We start from the raw sequence: 17,216 nt of genomic DNA, 5'->3' as shown, positions 1-17,216 counted from the left end.
AACAGTGAAAACAGATTTCAGCAAGGGTACAGGAAGTAGTGTGTTCACTAATAAGAAGAGGATGAATTGGTATAAGCTTTTTAGAAGGTTTCTTGACCGAGTAACTTCATTTTAGATATTTACCCTAACACATAACTGGACATGTGCCTGCACAAAACTGTTATACAATAACTATTATTCATAATAGTGAGAAACTGGAAAGAGCCCAAAATTCAGGAATAGGGGACTGACTAACTATACATCAGTACAACAGAAGACTTTGTAGGCATCAAAGCTCATTTTTTTCAGGAAACTTCAATGCCATAATACATGTTGATGACCCAGTGTTATAAGAAGATCACTAGAAATGATCCTAGTTTTGTCAACTAAAAAAAAAAGCCACAAATGAGAACCCACACTTTGGGATGCCAGGACAAACAAACAAAAAGAGGCTGGACGGAAATATATTGAATTGTTATGAGGGGTTTTATCCAGGAGAACATTTTCTTTTTTGTGCTTTCCTCTATTTTCAAACATGGATTTCTATTGCCTTTATAATTCTAAAATGAAATGTTTTTAAAAAGAAAAGACAAGGAGCTGTACTATGAAGTACAAATATAAATGCTTCCCATCACTAAATTTTTTATGACTGGCACCAAATGGGATACATTTAGCCTCATCAGATACCAGAATAATGGGTTCCCATGGGAATGGGAAGACCAGAGAATGGGGATGGGAGTGGGTGTGTCCTGGCAGAAATCAGCATCATCCACTGGGCCTGCCACATCCAGGCCCTGGTAAGTTTGTTCAATACCTTCTCTGTGCCAGCACTATGCCAAGCATTGGACACATAGCAGCATCTCTGCCCTTGTGGAGTTTGTTATTGTATTAGAGAAATCAGATGTTCAGTGACTATGAAGACAATTATTTAATAGGAATTTCAGTACAAGTTATGCAAAAGTGGTAGGGAGTGCCATCTGAACACAATGGGAAGAGGATCTAACTTGGCCAGGGAAGACTGCCCATGTGCTTCATCAAAAATGGTAATATTTCGGTCACCTTCATGTGACTTCAACTCTAATACCTGTTCAAATGTTTGCAAGTGTCCAGTGCATAGTAGGTCCTCAATACATATTTGTTGAAGTGATGAATAAATTAACAAGCAAATAAGAATTGTCCTAGTTTCGAAACTGAGAGTTTCTATTATTAAAGTTAAGCGGTTTTAAATAGGCCTTTTAGCAATGAGGGCTCAAAGCTGGAAGAGAAATACCTACCCTTAAATATGAGTTTCTGAAAAGGCAGCGGGACCCCTGTGGCCTCTTCAACAACCTGGGCCAGGTCTTGGACAATTGGTTCACTACAGCCTTCTTGCGGGATAACTTGAAGATCGTGCTTCTCATTGCCTGGGGAGAGAGAAAAGTGTTGAAGAAAACTCTTTCACACAAACCAATATAGGCTGACACTTTATTTACCCAGCCTTCAAGGCCTGCTCAAGGATTTTTGTTTCCTTTATTATAGTAACTAACAATATCAGTGATATCAGCTAACATTTTAAGCACTTAACATGCATAAGGGGCTGACTAGGCTCATTTCCTGCATGATCTTATTTAATTCTCAGAACAACCCCATGAAGTAGGTATTACCTATTATTCCCCATTTCACAGATAAGCAAACTATGAGTTCAGTCCAATTAAGACCTGCCTAATGAGACCCAACTCTAGAATTAGAACTTGACCTCAGATCTATCTGATTTCAAAGTCCGTGCCTTTCTTCACAAGCCATCTGCATCCTGTGGCCTGACTGTCCTCTACTCTGTGTTGTACTGGGCAAGGTACTATTTTTGTCTCCTTTGCTGTAATGGGCAAGGAAATGTTTTTCCTCCAGGTCTCTCCCACTGGGGACACCTCGGCACATACATGGTTGGTGCCCAGTGAATAGACGAATGAATAAACTCAAACAGCAGAAATTCCTTTTCGGAGCAGAGGTGCTAATTCTTTTCTGGGTATGTGGACAATAAGGAGGTAGCCTGTGCCGGTGCATCATGCCAAGCCTTAAGCCTACTCAACAGCCACATGTAGTGAGTGGGACAGGTGTTACCAACTCTGCTTCTATGTGAAGTAGAAACCAGCTGCCTAGAAAGGAGACATCCCAAGGTCACTTAAACCTGAATTATCTAGAATCCTGGTCACCAGATTCCGAGGCCCTGGGGTCTCCCCTAATTGGTCCTGAGGAAACCTCATGGACTCAGCTCTCTGGAGAACTCGACACAGAACTTTGTCTAGTTCTGTGTCAACTCCAAAAGTAGGCAGACCCAAAGGGTGCCCAGAGTGTACGCCTGAACCCAGGGCTCACTCAAAAAGCAGACAAGAGTTCAGACTCTCGCACACACGTAGGTGTCCAGACACACAACAGTCATACACAACATGGCTAAAAACAGTCAGGCACAAAGACCCACAATAACTACGCAGGCACACACTAACACATACAACCAGGACCACGATGTGAAGCACGGACATCGAGGATCTAACAAATGGCCTGGGACAAAACACACCAGCCACATGCAAAGGTGTGCTGAACAAAAGATCCGTACAAAAGCCGGCCCCACGGACACAAACCAGATCCCACGCTTCCGGACGCCAGAAGAACACAAGGACACACGCTTCGGGAGGGCACGTGGCCAAACCCACAGACCCCCGCCAGACTTTTCGCAGCCCGCGCTCACTGTGGGTGACGGTTACGCTGAGCCCGGCTGCCGCCATTTCCTCGCTCCGGGCCACCTCTTCACTTAGGGCCACCTCTTCGCTTCCGACCGCCTCTTCGCTCCGGGACCCCTATTCGCTCCGGGTCACCTCTTCGCTCCGGGCCGAGCGAGGCCGTGCTTTCTTCTTCACCCGCGGCCTGCGAACGCAGGCGGCGGCGCCCCTGGTGGATCCGGCACGCCCTCTGGCCACACTCCGGACGGCTGATCGCTGCGAGGGAGGCGGACCGCGCTCGGCTGGGGGCACCGACTGGCGCGGCTCCCGGCCTAGCCGAGGGGCGCGCCGCCGGGGACCCAGCCGCTCCCGGTCGCCTCGCGATCTCCGAGCGCCGCCGCGCTCCGCCAGACCCGCGCTAGTAGCCCACCCAGCGGTGGAGGCCGAGCGCGGCGCCCCGCGACACCGCCCGGCTACTTCCACGCTCCGCCCGGACCTGCGGGCCCCGCCCCTCGGAGCAGCCCTGCTCCCGCCAGGCTCTATTCCGCTACCGCCGCCCCGGGCCCCACCCACTCAGCCGAGGCCCCGCCCAGCTTATGAGGCCACGCCCACGCCCGCCACCGAGGCCACGCCCCCTGCTGACTCGGTCTATCACCTCCAACCTCCTGCAGTTCTTCCCCGGAAGACCGAGCTGAAAATCCGGAAAAAGGATCGGTAAACGCCAATAGGCACATTGCGCTTGCGCATGGAGGGCCGGAAGTCAAGGCGGAGGCGGAGGTGATTCTGCTTCCGTTTCTGGTTTTGCTCCAGTGTTTGGGTTGTCTTCGCGGCCGCTCAAGATGAACCGATTCTTCGGGAAAGCGAAACCCAAGGCTCCGCCTCCCAGCTTGACTGACTGCATTGGCACGGTGGGCACTTAGACACGCATAACTAGGCTCAGGGACCCTGACACCCCCAACCCCACCCACCCCCGGCTTCGGCGCCTACTCCTGGGTCCCGGACCTATTGCATCTCAGCTCTCTCCACCCCACTTTCTTTCCTGTTACCCAAGTCATTGCTGACTCCACAAACCAGGGACCCCTAACCCATCACTGTCTCGCCCTTCTTGCGCCCCACCCCTTCTGGTGCCCGTGCCGCGTCCACTCGCTGTTTCCTTACCTCCTCACTCCTACCAGCCATAGGCCCACACAGCTTTCCCACCTCGTCCAGCCTGACCCCTAACTCCTCTTCCATCCCTCATCCCTCTCTCACGTCAGGACCCTCGGCTTGATATTCTAGTTCAACATATCTGTACCCCAATCCTGGATCTCAGTAACAAAACTTCAGAACTCTGACCCCTGACATTAAGCTACCACCTTATATCCAAGCGAATAGCATTAGATCTAAGCCCTAGCCGGGGTCCACTGGGCACTAACCCATTTCACACACCTCCTGCTTGAGCCCTCAGCCTGACAAGCCTCTGATTCTAGGGGAATCTCAACTAAGCCCAGTGATTCTCAAATTCTTTTTCTGCTCAAGCACACTTGAGAGCGACCCTGGAATATTAGAATTTAGGGGGTGGAGTATAGTTTATAAAAGCTCTCCAGTGTTTCTGGCTGAGAATCTCCCCACCGCCAACAGTTAGGAATCACTGTTTTCCACCTTTCACCATATGCTCTTCTTTTTTTAAAAAAATTAATTAATTTTATTTATTTATTTTGGGCTGCATTGGGTCTTCGTTGCTGCACGTGGGCTTTCTCTAGTTGCAGCGAGCGGGGACTACTCTTCATTGCCATGCGCAGGCTTCTCATTTCGGTGGCTTCTCTTGTTGCAGAGCACTGGCTCTAGGTGCACGGGCTTCAGCAGTTGTGGCATGCAGGCTCAGTAGTTGTGGCGCATGGGCTTAGTTGCTCCGCGGCATGTGGGATCTTCCCAGACCAGGGATTGAACCTGTGATCCCTGTATTGTCAGGCAGAATCTTAACCACTGCGCCACCAGGGAAGTCCCTCTTCTTTATTTGTCCTTTCTTCCTCTATATTCATTCCTCTCCTGCCACTTTTCATGTAAATGTATTGCAATAACTACTACTGCCTTTGATGTTTTTCCCCTCAAGGTGGACAGCAGGGCAGAATCTATTGACAAGAAGATTTCTCGGCTGGATGCTGAACTAGTGAAGTATAAGGATCAGATCAAGAAGATGAGAGAGGGTCCTGCAAAGGTAAGGTAGGCAGCACCTGAAGAAGGTACTGTGACAGCCTAACTTGAGCACCTGTGGAAGTAGGGCCTGGTGGTAAGGGCTGGTGAGAGATACAGAAGAGATGCTCACAGTCTAATAAGAAAACATACGTGAGGGTGTATCCTTCAGGGAGGAGAGTTTGCAGCCATATATGAGAGGAGGGCTAGGATTTGACCTGGTGGCGAGAAGATGCTGGTTACATGTCCAGAAGAATGTACATGGGAATTAGCATATTCTACTGAGAAGGTGCTATATTCTACCTGGAGAGCTGGGCCTGCTCAGGAATAATGAGTTGCCAGGCTAGTCAGGTTAGGTAAGTATAATAGACTGGTTAAGGAGTGGCATATTGGGAAAAAAGTACCAGTGTTCTATTAATAATATCATCACTACCTACTAGCTGTGACCTTTATAAAGTCAGTTAATTTTTTATTTTTCTCTTCTGTTAGGTAGAAACATAGAGTTGTATATTTAAGTGCATGGACTGTGAATGTAGAACTGTCTTCTTTTTTCCCATCCCTGTAACTTATTAGACATTCAAGCTAGAGCAAGTTACTTAGCATCACTGAACCTCAGTTTGCCCATTTATAAAATGGGGATGATATCTACTTTAAAGTGTGAGATTAAATGAGGTAATTCATGTGACCTACATAGCACTGTGTCTAGTACATAGACACATTCAGTAAATGTTAGGTATTATTATCATCTGTGAAGTAGTAATACCTGCTTTTCCTTCTTCATTGGAGGAGACAAATAAAATGATTTATGAAACAGTATAGAAATGGAAGTGACAGGAGGATTTTCTCTGCCATCTTAGTTAGATGGCTTGGCATGAAGAGCGAACAGAGGCAGGAATGCCCACCTAGACTTGAGATGAAAGCCTAAACCATGGTGGTAGTCATGAGAATGACATGAGAGGAATCAATTTAAAAGTGAGTTCTGGGGCTTCCCTGGTGGCACAGTGGTTGAGAGTCCGCCTGCAGATGCAGGGGACACGGGTTCGTGACCCGGTCCGGGAGGATCCCACATGCCGCAGAGCGGCTGGGCCCGTGAGCCATGGCTGCTGAGCCTGCGCGCCCGGAGCCTGTGCTCCGCAACGGGAGAGGCCACAGCAGTGACAGGCCCGCGTACCGCAAAAAAAAAAAAAAAAAAAGTGAGTTCTGAAAATCTAAGATAGCAGTGCATGAAGACACAATAGAGAGAGGAAAGGTAAGGTTGGTGTAACAGTTTTCAGCCTAGAGAAGTGAGAGACTGGCGGGGCCATTATTAGTCATTTCCAAGGTAAGAGCAGGCTGAGGAGTTTGAGCATGCTGAGTTTGAGTGGATAGCAGACTGTCCAAATTGGGAATCTCCCTAAGGCACCTAGATATACAAAATCGGCCCTCTTGGGGCTGGGAGTAGAGATAATATGCACTAGGAAAAGGAAATGTACTTCAGTACACTGAGATGTGGGATGCCAAGACTGAGACAAGCTGGGGCTTAAAGCCTGCTTGGGAGGTGAACAATCCAGGAGTCACTGTGTCTACTACTTTGAAGATGAGAGGAAGTAGAGGTATGTGGGGATATAGGAGATTTTTTTTTTTACCGTATGTATATTTTCTACTTCTTTTCATTAAAATCTGTTTTTCTCCCTAGAATATGGTCAAGCAGAAAGCCTTGCGGGTTTTAAAGCAAAAGCGGATGTAAGTTATAAGCATAACCTCCTTTCCTCTAGCAGGTTTAACCAAAAGGGAAATGGTCTTCCATTCCTTTAGGTTTTCATACCACTTTATAAGTATTCTTGAGTTAATTGCAAATTTCATTTACACATACAGTTAGCTGGGTTTTTCTCCCCCTGCATGTTCAGCAACATCTGTTGCAGCACTGTCCATTTAAATAGAACTTTTTGCTTTGATGGGAGGTGTTTTGTATCTCTGCTCTTCAGTACAGTAGCTATTAGCCATGTGTGGCTATTGAGCACTTGAAATGTAGCTAATGTGACTAAGGAACTCAAGTTTTAATTTTATTTAATTTTAACAATTTAAGTAGCCATGTGTGGCTAGTGGCTTCTGTATTGGACTGCCCAGATCTATAGAGTTTGATTGTCCCATTTATTTAATTAGAGTGTGCCTTTTAAATTTTTGTTTGTCTGTAAAATTGGGAATCTTGAATATTTGTTCCCTCCCATCAGAAGATTTAACGGTCCTTAATTTGTTTTAGGTGACTGTGTCCCAGTGTTTGAGCAGAAGCCCAAGAGTATCTTTGGTACTTACCCTTGTGAGCTGTTGAGAGCCTCTGCAGGGTTTATAGAGGTCAGATGTAATCAGCTAATAAAGAACCAGAAAAATTGTTGATATCTCTATTCCTATTTATAAACTAACTTTTTATAAGACATCAGACACCATCTTACTCCTTTTAGATTAGACAGAATTGGAAAAATAAATTATGATGCCTAGAGTGGTGAGAGAGTGTGATAAAACTGTTACCTCTCTAATTGGTAGCATTGCAATTTTTAGGTAACGTTTTTTTTTAATAAAAGGATATTATTCATTGTAGAAACTTGGCAAGTACATAAACATGAGTAGAAGAAAAGGAAATCTACCTAGATTCCTACTAGCAGAAATAACCACCTTTAAAATGCTATTTTTACAGTTTCTTTCTCTGCTTGTGCATACATGGTATGTGTGCATATAATTTTTAGAAGATAACAAATGGCATGTATATAGGTTATCCTTTTCCACTTAATGTTATATCATGAGTATTTTTGTCCTTCTAAATATTCTTTGCAAACATACTTTTTAACGGGGTAATAATGTTCCACCACCATTTGCCTGCATCGTTGACCATTTTTCTTCTGGTTGGATGGTTAGATGGTTTCGAAATACTGTATAAGGGCTATAGGGATATAAGTCTTTGAGGCAGTATTATAAGTTGATATAAAGCTTTATTTTAAAAAAACATGGAGTGTCAGGCATTATATTAGGTTGGATAGATTACCTATTTGTGGATACGAGATTAATAAAATAACATACCTGTCCTCAAGGAGTTCAGTCTACTGGAAAAACAGTTTCACTATATGTATGAAGAGCCTTAAAAACAGTCTTGCCCTTTCCCCCAAGAATTCCATTTCTGGGAATTTAACGTAGGAAATAATCTAAAACATTATAAAAACATGTATTAAGACTCCTTAGCAACGTGGAAAGCAGCAGTAATAATAATAATGTTAAGTGGAAAATAGTGTTGTAACTAAAATATATACAAAGGAAAAAGACTGGAGGGACATCAAATGATATTTGTGTTAGATTGATTAAATTGTTTTTCCCAATTTTTCTGTATATTTAATTTTTTAACATTTGTTGTTATTGTTTTTAAGAAAATTCTCTTATTTTGTGTTAGAGATACTTTCTTCATGAGGATTTCTATCTGGCTCACATTTATCCTTCTCAATTGACTCTAAAAAGGTATGAGCAGCAGCGGGACAATCTTGCCCAACAGTCATTTAACATGGAACAAGCCAATTACACCATCCAGTCATTGAAGGACACCAAGACCACGGTACTCTCAAAACACCGTTGCCATGGTTTTATTTTATTTTATCTTTTTAAAATTTTATTTATTTATTTATTTATTTTTGGCTGTGTTGGGTCCTCGTTTCTGTGCAAGGGCTTTCTCCAGTTGCGGTGAGCGAGGGCCACTCTTCATCGTGGTGCACGGGCCTCTCACTGTCGCGGCCTCTCTTGTTGCGGAGCACAGGCTCCAGACGCGCAGGCTCGGTAGTTGTGGCTCACGGGCCCAGTTGCTCCGCAGCATGTGGGATCTTCCCAGACCAGGGCTCGAACCCGTGTCCCCTGCATTAGCAGGCAGATTCTCAACCACTGCGCCACGAGGGAAGCCCTTATTTTATTTTTGTTTTATTTTATTTTATTTTTGTACTCTGTGCTCTTTTCCCATGGTTTTTAAAAGACAGTTTAACCAACACGGCTTCTTAAGACATGGTGTTTTTTCTTTCCTTTTTTTAGGTTGATGCTATGAAACTGGGTGTAAAGGAAATGAAGAAAGCATACAAGCAAGTGAAAATCGACCAGATTGAGGTGAGATGTGTACTGGATTCTCCAAGAATATACACTTGTTTCTGAAAGAATCAAAATGATTGTGTATGTGATGGGAAGAGCACAGGAGAGGGATTGAATCTTGGGTTCTGCCATTTACTAATAGAGTAACTTTGGGAAAGGGTTCCAAAGGTCTCACTTTCCTCATTGTTAACCTAAGGATCCTAATACCACATACAATTATAATTAGAATGAAATAAATGAGCTGATGTATCTAAACGCACAATGCCTGGCACATAATAAGCACGCAGTGAATAAGCACCCAGTTTCCTTTTACTTCTAACTCACTTAATGACTTTTAGTCAGTTGCCTCAATTGTAAAGTAGTGATGTTGCTGCTCATCTCGCAGGATTGTCCCGAGTGTAAAATGAGGACATATACATAAAGTGCTTAGCACAGTTCCTGGTGTAGAATTGGTTCCCTCTTCTAGTAATTCTCTTTATATTTTTTTCCCCCAGTTTTATTGAGATACACTTGACATATAACATTGTGTAAGTTGAAGGTATACAACATGATGATTTGATACATATATATATATAGTGAAGTGGTTACCACTATAAAGTTAGTTAACACCTTCATAACCTCACATAATTACTATTTTTTTGTGGTGAGAATATTTAAGGTTTACTTTCCTAGCAACTTGCAAATATTGTTAAATATAGCCACCATGATGTACTTTAGATCCCCAGAACTTGAGTCATCTTTTTTTTAAAGGTTATATTCCATTTATAATTATTATAAAATATTGACTGTATTCCTTGTTGTACAATATATCCTTGTAGCTTATGTATTTTATACGTAGTAGTTTGTGCCTCTTGATCCCCTACCCCCATTTCTTTAGTTTTTTTTTTTTTTTTTTTTTGGCTGCACTGGGTCTTAGTTGCGGCACGCGGGATCTTCACTGTGGCATTCGGGCTTCTTAGTTGTTGCATACGGGCTTCTTAGTTGTGCATGCGAACTCTTAGTTGCAGCATGCGGACTCTTAGTTGCGGCAGATGGGATCTAGTTCCCTGACCAGGGATCGAACCGTGGCCCCCTGCACTGGGAGCACAGAGTCTTACCCACTGGCCCACCATGGAAGTCCCTAGATTTTTAATAATAATGTCATTAGGTCCTTAAAATTAGCATTTCTTTTTGAGATCATGTTTTGGCTGGGGCACTGAGCCCTAAGAGTTTGGCTCCTCTTGCCTCTCTCAGTTGAACAGCGCAGATGGCAAACAGGGTTAGCAGAAGGAGTAGTGACTGGCCTGAGGAAAAGCCTTCCTTTCTGCGTATGTGATAGTTCTAACCCCCGGAGTAGAATGTCTCTTTCTAAGAGGGCATGGACTCAGTTTTGTTCACTGTTGTATCCCCAGTGCCCCAAACAATGCCTGTCCATAGTTGGTGCTTAGAAAGTATCTAATGATTGATGAACAAATGAACTAGAGGCCATTCATGGAGATAAAACAGTTCTGCCCAATTGGAGCATTATTTGTTGGTGGAATATTTACTATGTCCCTAGCATTTTACGGCTTCTGCAGACATATTCTCTGGTAGGGTAGTTCTGGTCTTTAGTAAATGAAGGCATTCCTCCCATCTTGCTCTTTTCCAGCACCCCTCCTTATACTTCTCAGGACCCTCTTTCTAATCCTCCACACCAGTCTCTGCTTACAAGAATTTAGGCTTAGTGATATCTTCCAGGAGATTTCACTGAGAAAAATGTTCTGACTATGCGTGTCTTATTTGTATATTATTATTTGATAATAAAATAAAATGAAACTGAATCTTATTTTCTGCTTTTTGGGTTCCTTGTGTTTTAATTAGTGCTATTTAATGAACAAAATAGAAATTTTGATCTTTGCGGTTTTTTGTATGTTTCTTCGTCTTTGACCTATGGTTGTCTGGCTCTCTCCCCATCTAATTATCCTTCTCCTGTCACCTCATAGATTTGCTTGCATGACAGGTGGAAAGCCCCTTTCGTTGTAACTTTTTTGATGTGTATGGGTATGTGTCTTTGGCTGGTCTAGGTATTTTGAATTCCATTTGTTTTCCTAAAATCCTTTACTTGTAAAACATTTTCACTGTTTTATAGTACTCATTCAGAAAATTTTCCTCTATGTATGTATGTTCCCCTGTTTCTGTCTTTTTTGTTTCCCAGTTTCTGCACATCAAGTGTAGTGCTTATATTTGTTTTGTATTGATTTTGTTTGTTTTTCCAGAACTGAACCTGCTAATTCTTTGTGATGATTTTTTTCTTTTCTGTGTCTATCCTAGAGTCTATTGCTAGGAATCCTATCCATAAATGATTTTGGCAGACTTGTCTTGACACGTAAAAGCATAATATAAGTTCAACTTGATTAGTTTATGTTATTTTCACTCTATTTTAAGTATTGTTTCAGCCAGTGCTTCTCTGTATAGCAGACTGTTACATATGTACAATAGTTTGGCCCTTGGAAATGCAGAAAAGCAAAGCATTTTCTTTTTAAAGAAATGTTTTTCTCCGCTTTATTTTATATCCTTTATATGGAAAAACAAACCTAATCTGGGGGCCAGGAAGGAGTTTTTAAGTGTTTTGCATTGCTCTAGAAATCCTGAAGGATAAGTCGTGCTAATTTGGACCCTCTGTGTTATCAACACTAGTCCATTCCCCTCTATGTGGAATTTTCAGTATATGAAAAACATATTGTTTTGTACATCCTTAACAGAGTAGAAGATATATAGTATTAAGTGCTTAGTGTTTGACACATATTATGACATATATTATTGCAATAAATCCTTATTATAACCCTATGAAGAATGACTATTAATAATCCCATCTTACAGATGAGGAAATAAAGGCTAAGAGACATTACTTTTCATTGAGTAATGGCCAAATTTTAGCTTAGATATGTCTGACTCCAGAATCTGCTCTTCTAACCATTATACTAACTGCCCTTTATTATGCTATAGTACTTCTCAGCTTGGTTTTACATTCTTCCTGGTCTTGTAATAGTCTCCTAGTTAAGTACAAATAGATAATTCCCAGAAGATTTATGCCCTCAATCAGTTTTTTTCACCAGCCTGGTCTCAGGTATCAAGCCTATCCTGATTACATTTCTGTTTCCCCATCCGGGGTGGGCCCAGAACAACTCTTTTGTACTACCCAGTTGTTTCCGCTACTGCTTCCTTTCCCTGTACAGCGTAGTCAGTTTTTGGCTGACTCAAGAAGAGTAATTTGCTTGTCTCAATTACCTCTTCTCTATTAACTAGAAAAATTTTGATAGTGTAACTGTTGCTTGATTTGATGTTTCAAAAACTTTCTGTAATGAGAGAGCTAATTGGGCATGTATTCTTACAGTAGAAGTTTGGATTTCCGTGAAGCACCTTAAATTCAAATGCAAGATTACCAATTCTATTCTTTATTTTGAAGTTTACATTTTACCACCCAAAATAGGAAGATTATGTGGGCCATTGCTCGTTTCTGAGATTCAGGAGAGAGAATAGGGACAGGTGGTAGTTAGAGAAAAATGGTAAGAAATGAATAAAAATCCTGTCATATATTTTTGTAGGATCTACAAGACCAGCTAGAGGATATGATGGAAGATGCAAATGAAATCCAAGAAGCACTGAGTCGTAGTTACGGCACCCCAGAATTAGATGAAGATGACCTAGAAGCAGGTAAGTTATAGGAAAAGCACTGTATATGTAGTTTTAGCATCTGAGAGGAGCGACTGCCTGGGACCTTTTCTCCCAAATGTTAGAGAAAATTTCTGCAATAGTTCCCTGAGAGTTTATGGTATAGTCTCTGGGCAAAGAGCTTAAGAGGCAGCCATATCAGATTTGCATACCCCACCAACTCTGGGATGGACAAGCTCTGAAGGAATGTCTAGGCAAAGTCCTCTGCTGACCTGGTGCTTGGTATCCAAACACTGCCATTCCCTGCCATTTTCCTTTTGATTTTTTTTCTCTTTATTTTCCTGCTGGAGTCCTCTCCCTCAGAACAGTGAAGCAGATCAAGAAACAGTAGTTGGCAAATACTTAGTGTGCATCTGCTATATGCCAGGCACTGTATTAGATGCTGGGGATTCAGCCTTGAAGAAAACAAACACAATCCCTGCATTTATGAAGCTTCTCCTCTAGCAGGGGTAAGAAACTGCTTGTTTCAAGTAATTCATTAATTATAAGAGCACAAACTGTTGGGAAGGAGAAGTATGGGGTACCATAGGAGCACATAGCCAGTGAATCTAACCTATTTGGGAGTCAGTGACAGGCATTGCACCTGAAGGATGAGCAGAGGGTAGCAAGACAAAATGGAAGGGGTTGTTAAGTGGCCTCACAGAGAGTTGTTTAGAAACTATTCCTGTAGTCCATTTAAGAAATTGTGGTGGCTGAGACTATGGTGGTGGTAGCAAAAACAGAGATAAGTGGACATATTGAAGAAATTTTAGGAGGTTGAATGGACAAGACCTAATGATTGATTGGGTGTGGAGAGAGAGGGAGGTGTCAGAGGTGTTTGTCAATTTCTAGCATGAGCAACTGGGTAGATGGCAGGACCACCCCACACTGGATTTTCTGTTGCATGATTCCCCTATCCCATTACTACTTCTTTCTCTCCATGTTCTGTTTTGCCTAGAACCTTTTTTCCCCTGTTTATTTCTTTGTTTTCTTATTTCTCATCTTAAGTTTCCTCTGATGAGTCTCTACCTGCTGTTGCCATTTCCCCGGTCACTTCCAACTCACTTTGCCATAGACTTATTTTTAAAGCCTGATCTCGTGCAATGGTCACTCACTATACAACAATCTCATGCCTCCTTTCAAGTTCATCAATAAATGGGAGAGGATTTTTTACATTTGTTATCATCAGGATTTTCTAATTTGAATTGGCCAACCGATAACTATAGAGTCTTCTCATGAAGACTGGGCCTTATAAACCTGTGGGGAATGGTTTTGTTTGTTTGTTTTATTTTAATTTTTCATGGATTTTTACCACACCAGTTCCCTTGAAAATTTCTTACAATGGCCATCTTTTATTTTCAAAATAGAAATTAATAATCCCTTCTCTTTGTTTCTTAAGTTTTCATCTTATTGCAAATAATTTGGCCAACTTTCTTAACATTAGCTGCCAGTTTTCTTGCTTACATTTTATTGAAATATTGACTATTTCAATCTCAGAGTTGGATGCACTGGGCGATGAGCTTCTGGCTGATGAAGACAGTTCTTATTTGGATGAAGCAGCATCTGCACCTGCAATTCCAGAAGGTGTTCCCACTGACACAAAGAATAAGGTGAAAGCTTTTTCTGTTTTATTTTCTATGCAAAATGGTCTGGGAATCTAAAAGGTATTCTTAAGTAAGAACAAGGAAAGACTGTCATTATTTTGGGAACCCTTGAAAGCCCAGTTTTCCCACATTGGATTGTGGATAGGCTACATAAATAGTGTCACTGAGGCCCAGGGATGGTTTTATTCAATGACAATTTGTATAGTATACATAATCACTTTTGTGAGCTTGGACTGGGTGCTATTGGGTTTTAGACATTTCCTGGGAAAGCAGCAGCAACATATGCATGAACCATGCGGGGTGGCAGCATAAAATAAAGGTCCACTCCAGACAAGGTGATCAATAATAGGGTGGATTTTTTTTTTGAACTAGGGATTCATAATTTAAGTATAAAACAATGTAGAAAGATTCTACTTCAACAAGGAAAAAGAATCAGGATATATGGGTGTAAGCCTGAGATTGACACCACTAACTGTGAGACCTTGGCAACTCACTTAGCTGTTTTGAACTTTTCTGTTCCTTGCATCTATAAAATGCAGATAACTGTAACTATCTCACATAATTGTTATGGAGATCAAATTAGATCTTGTATGTAAAAGGACTTTGCGAACTTAAAGCCCTGTTCAAATCTACATGCTTGTCATTATAAATAGATACAATTTTGCTGCTTATAAAATCCTGTTTACCCCATCTGAGATTCTGGTATCACATGTCATTTTTTCTATTGCCACTGGCCATTTACAGTCCTGGTGTTTACCTACTCCCAACGTGCACATCGAGGTGCACAGTATAGTTGACAGAATCCTAGAGTGGGAGCCAGTCTCAGCTCTGCCTTTATTCACTGTGTGACTTTGAGCAAATTAGAAGTTCATATCTTCTTTCTGAACCTCATGTTTTTCCTACCTGTGCAATGTGGGGAACAAAAAGGTGGGAAAGTAGGTAATTTCTCAGGTCCCTTATAACTGAATTTTTTTTTTTAATATTTATTTATTTGGTTGCATTGGGTCTTGGTTACAACAAGTGGGCTCCTTAGTTGCGGCTCGCCAGCTCCTTAGTTGTGGCATGCAAACTCTTAGTTGCAGCATGCATGTGGGATCTAGTTCCCAGACCAGGGATCAAACCTAAGCCCCTTGCATTGGGACTGAGGAGTCCTAACCACCGTGCCACCAGGGAAGTCCCCCTTATAAATGGTTTTGACGAATGTGTGTGTTCCCCTACCTTACCCCTCCCCCCCGCTTACTTGAGCCTGGGGTCGTCTTACCTTTCTCTACTACACAGGCCACCCTCACCACTTCAAGGCACCAGGTGCATAGGTTGCTTTTTCTCAGCATACCTAAAATCATTTTTATTAACACTACCATAGCCCATCTTTTCACATCCTTGGTAACAGGTCCCTGAGGGATGTGTGTTATTTCCACTTTTAGAAGGTCACAGATTCCTGACTTGAATGTGCTGTTGAGGTATGGTTTCTGAATTGATAGTGGTGTCAGTGCCTATAAGTTTGTAGTAAAGTGTGATATGGAAGTGACTGCCTGTCCCAGGGCACCGCTCTTTCAAGGATTGATGAGGCGGGCTTCCCTGGTGGTACAGTGGTTAGGAATCCGCCTGCCAATGCAGGGGACACAGGTTTGAGCCCTGGTCCGGGAAGATGCCACATGCTGCGGAACAGCTAAGCCCGTGCGCCACAACTACTGAGCCTGTGCTCTGGAGCCCACGAGCCACAACTACTGAAGCCCGTGTGCCTAGAGCCCATGCTCCATAACAAGAAAAGCCACTACAATGAGAAGCCCACGCACCGCAACGAAGAGTAGCCCCCGCTCTCCGCAACTAGAGAAAAGCCTGCATGCAGCAACAAAGACCCAATGCAGCCAAAACTAAATAAATTAAGTAAATAAACTTTTAAAGATAAATAAATAAAAGGATTGATGAGGCTACAAAAGGTATTGGTTCACTTTGGGATCAGAGTGAAAGTGGGAATCTGGAGACAAGCACTCTCTCCTCTGCCTTCACTCCTGGACATTCCCAGTCCCCTTTTCCCCTTTCTAGGTTTACTCTTAGGTTTCTCTTTCTTTCTGTACTCTTCCCTTACTCTGCAAGGAGTCATCCCTTTTGATCTCTTCCACTTCTTTTCCTGGTTTATCACTTCCCCCTTTACCTTTCATAAAACAGCTTGTTCTCATCAGTGGGATTTTTTTCATTGATTAAACACTTAGAAATGAGTTTTGACTACTAAACATTTGTAATCTTTTTCTTTTTTTATCAGTTGGAAAATAGTGGCACTAAACATTTCTTCCTTTTCACAGGATGGAGTCTTGGTGGATGAATTCGGATTGCCACAGATCCCTGCTTCGTAGACTTGCATCATTCAAGTACATCATGTAAAATAAACACATATTCTGGGACTAGGAAATATTTATCTTTCCAAGTTTGCCATAACAGATTTAGGTTTCTTTCCTTTCTTTGGAAGAAAAGTTAACTACATTGCTTTCATTTTTTTTCCGTTAAGAGACTTATTGCTTGAAGGAAGCTTTCTTCATACTAGATTTTTATTCCTTTTCTCTTATGAAAGACTAACTTACTTAAAGTTAGCATTGGGTATGTATAACTTCATTCCTTAATAATAATTTTGAGATAAAACCAAGGAAATGGGAATCTTTAAGTTCTATGACAGCATATCTCCACAATCTCAAATTGACCCGATAAATTGATGACAAAGACAAGATTAGTGGGACTGTCCATATTATGATTCAAAACCATTTTCTCTTGTGGTATTATAGGTTGGTTAAAGTGATGGCCTTTTTTGGTGAGTTTTGTTGTGTCTTGTGAGTAAATCATTACTGTGTCCAATATTGGAATGGAATTATCACTACTGTATCATGGCTGGCTATTTTGATTCTGTGGTTCATTCAGTATTACAGTGGACTTGTAATCAATAATGAATATTTCTTGATATTTAATGTATAGGACATTTATTTATACTCAATAAATATTTTTCAAAAGGATATAA

At 42.0% G+C, this 17,216-nt stretch overlaps 2 protein-coding genes across 6 annotated transcripts in view; one reads left to right on the top strand and one right to left on the bottom strand.

The window, feature by feature from the left end:
- BAG1 (BAG cochaperone 1) overlaps nt 1–3,173 on the bottom strand; it is a 31,633-nt gene extending 28,460 nt beyond the window's left edge. For all 5 annotated transcript variants that reach the window (XR_004526982.2, XR_012332237.1, XM_033857996.2 and 2 more), the window contains exons 1-2: nt 2,702–3,173; nt 1,254–1,382 (exon numbers count right to left, since the gene is read on the bottom strand). Coding sequence is in view for 3 of the 5 variants with exons in the window: in XM_033857996.2 (XP_033713887.1) it covers nt 1,254–1,382; nt 2,702–2,738 (166 nt within the window). In the remaining 2 variants the exon portion in view is untranslated. The remainder of the gene's footprint in view (nt 1–1,253; nt 1,383–2,701) is intronic.
- Nucleotides 3,174–3,426: 253 nt separating this feature from the next.
- Nucleotides 3,427–17,216, top strand: CHMP5 (charged multivesicular body protein 5). Its single transcript, XM_004329230.4, has 8 exons — nt 3,427–3,580; nt 4,765–4,869; nt 6,520–6,566; nt 8,325–8,418; nt 8,883–8,954; nt 12,500–12,608; nt 14,103–14,215; nt 16,513–17,216. Exons 1-8 carry the CDS (start codon nt 3,512–3,514, stop codon nt 16,561–16,563), a joined length of 660 nt encoding a protein of 219 aa, XP_004329278.1. The 5' UTR covers nt 3,427–3,511; the 3' UTR covers nt 16,564–17,216.

Source organism: Tursiops truncatus, chromosome 6 (assembly GCF_011762595.2).
Source record: "Tursiops truncatus isolate mTurTru1 chromosome 6, mTurTru1.mat.Y, whole genome shotgun sequence".
Taxonomy (NCBI): domain Eukaryota; kingdom Metazoa; phylum Chordata; class Mammalia; order Artiodactyla; family Delphinidae; genus Tursiops; species Tursiops truncatus.
Note: the sequence above shows the minus strand (reverse complement) of the source record. Positions and strands in the feature narration are given on the sequence as shown.

Excerpts from the sequence above, each read along its gene's own strand:
- CHMP5 (XM_004329230.4), top strand. The coding sequence starts at position 3,512 with ATGAACCGATTCTTCGGGAAAGCGAAACCCAAGGCTCCGCCTCCCAGC. Across the intron at positions 12,609-14,102 it reads TGAAGATGACCTAGAAGCAG|AGTTGGATGCACTGGGCGAT; the intron begins GTAAGTTATAGG and ends TTTCAATCTCAG. Across the intron at positions 14,216-16,512 it reads CCACTGACACAAAGAATAAG|GATGGAGTCTTGGTGGATGA; the intron begins GTGAAAGCTTTT and ends TCCTTTTCACAG.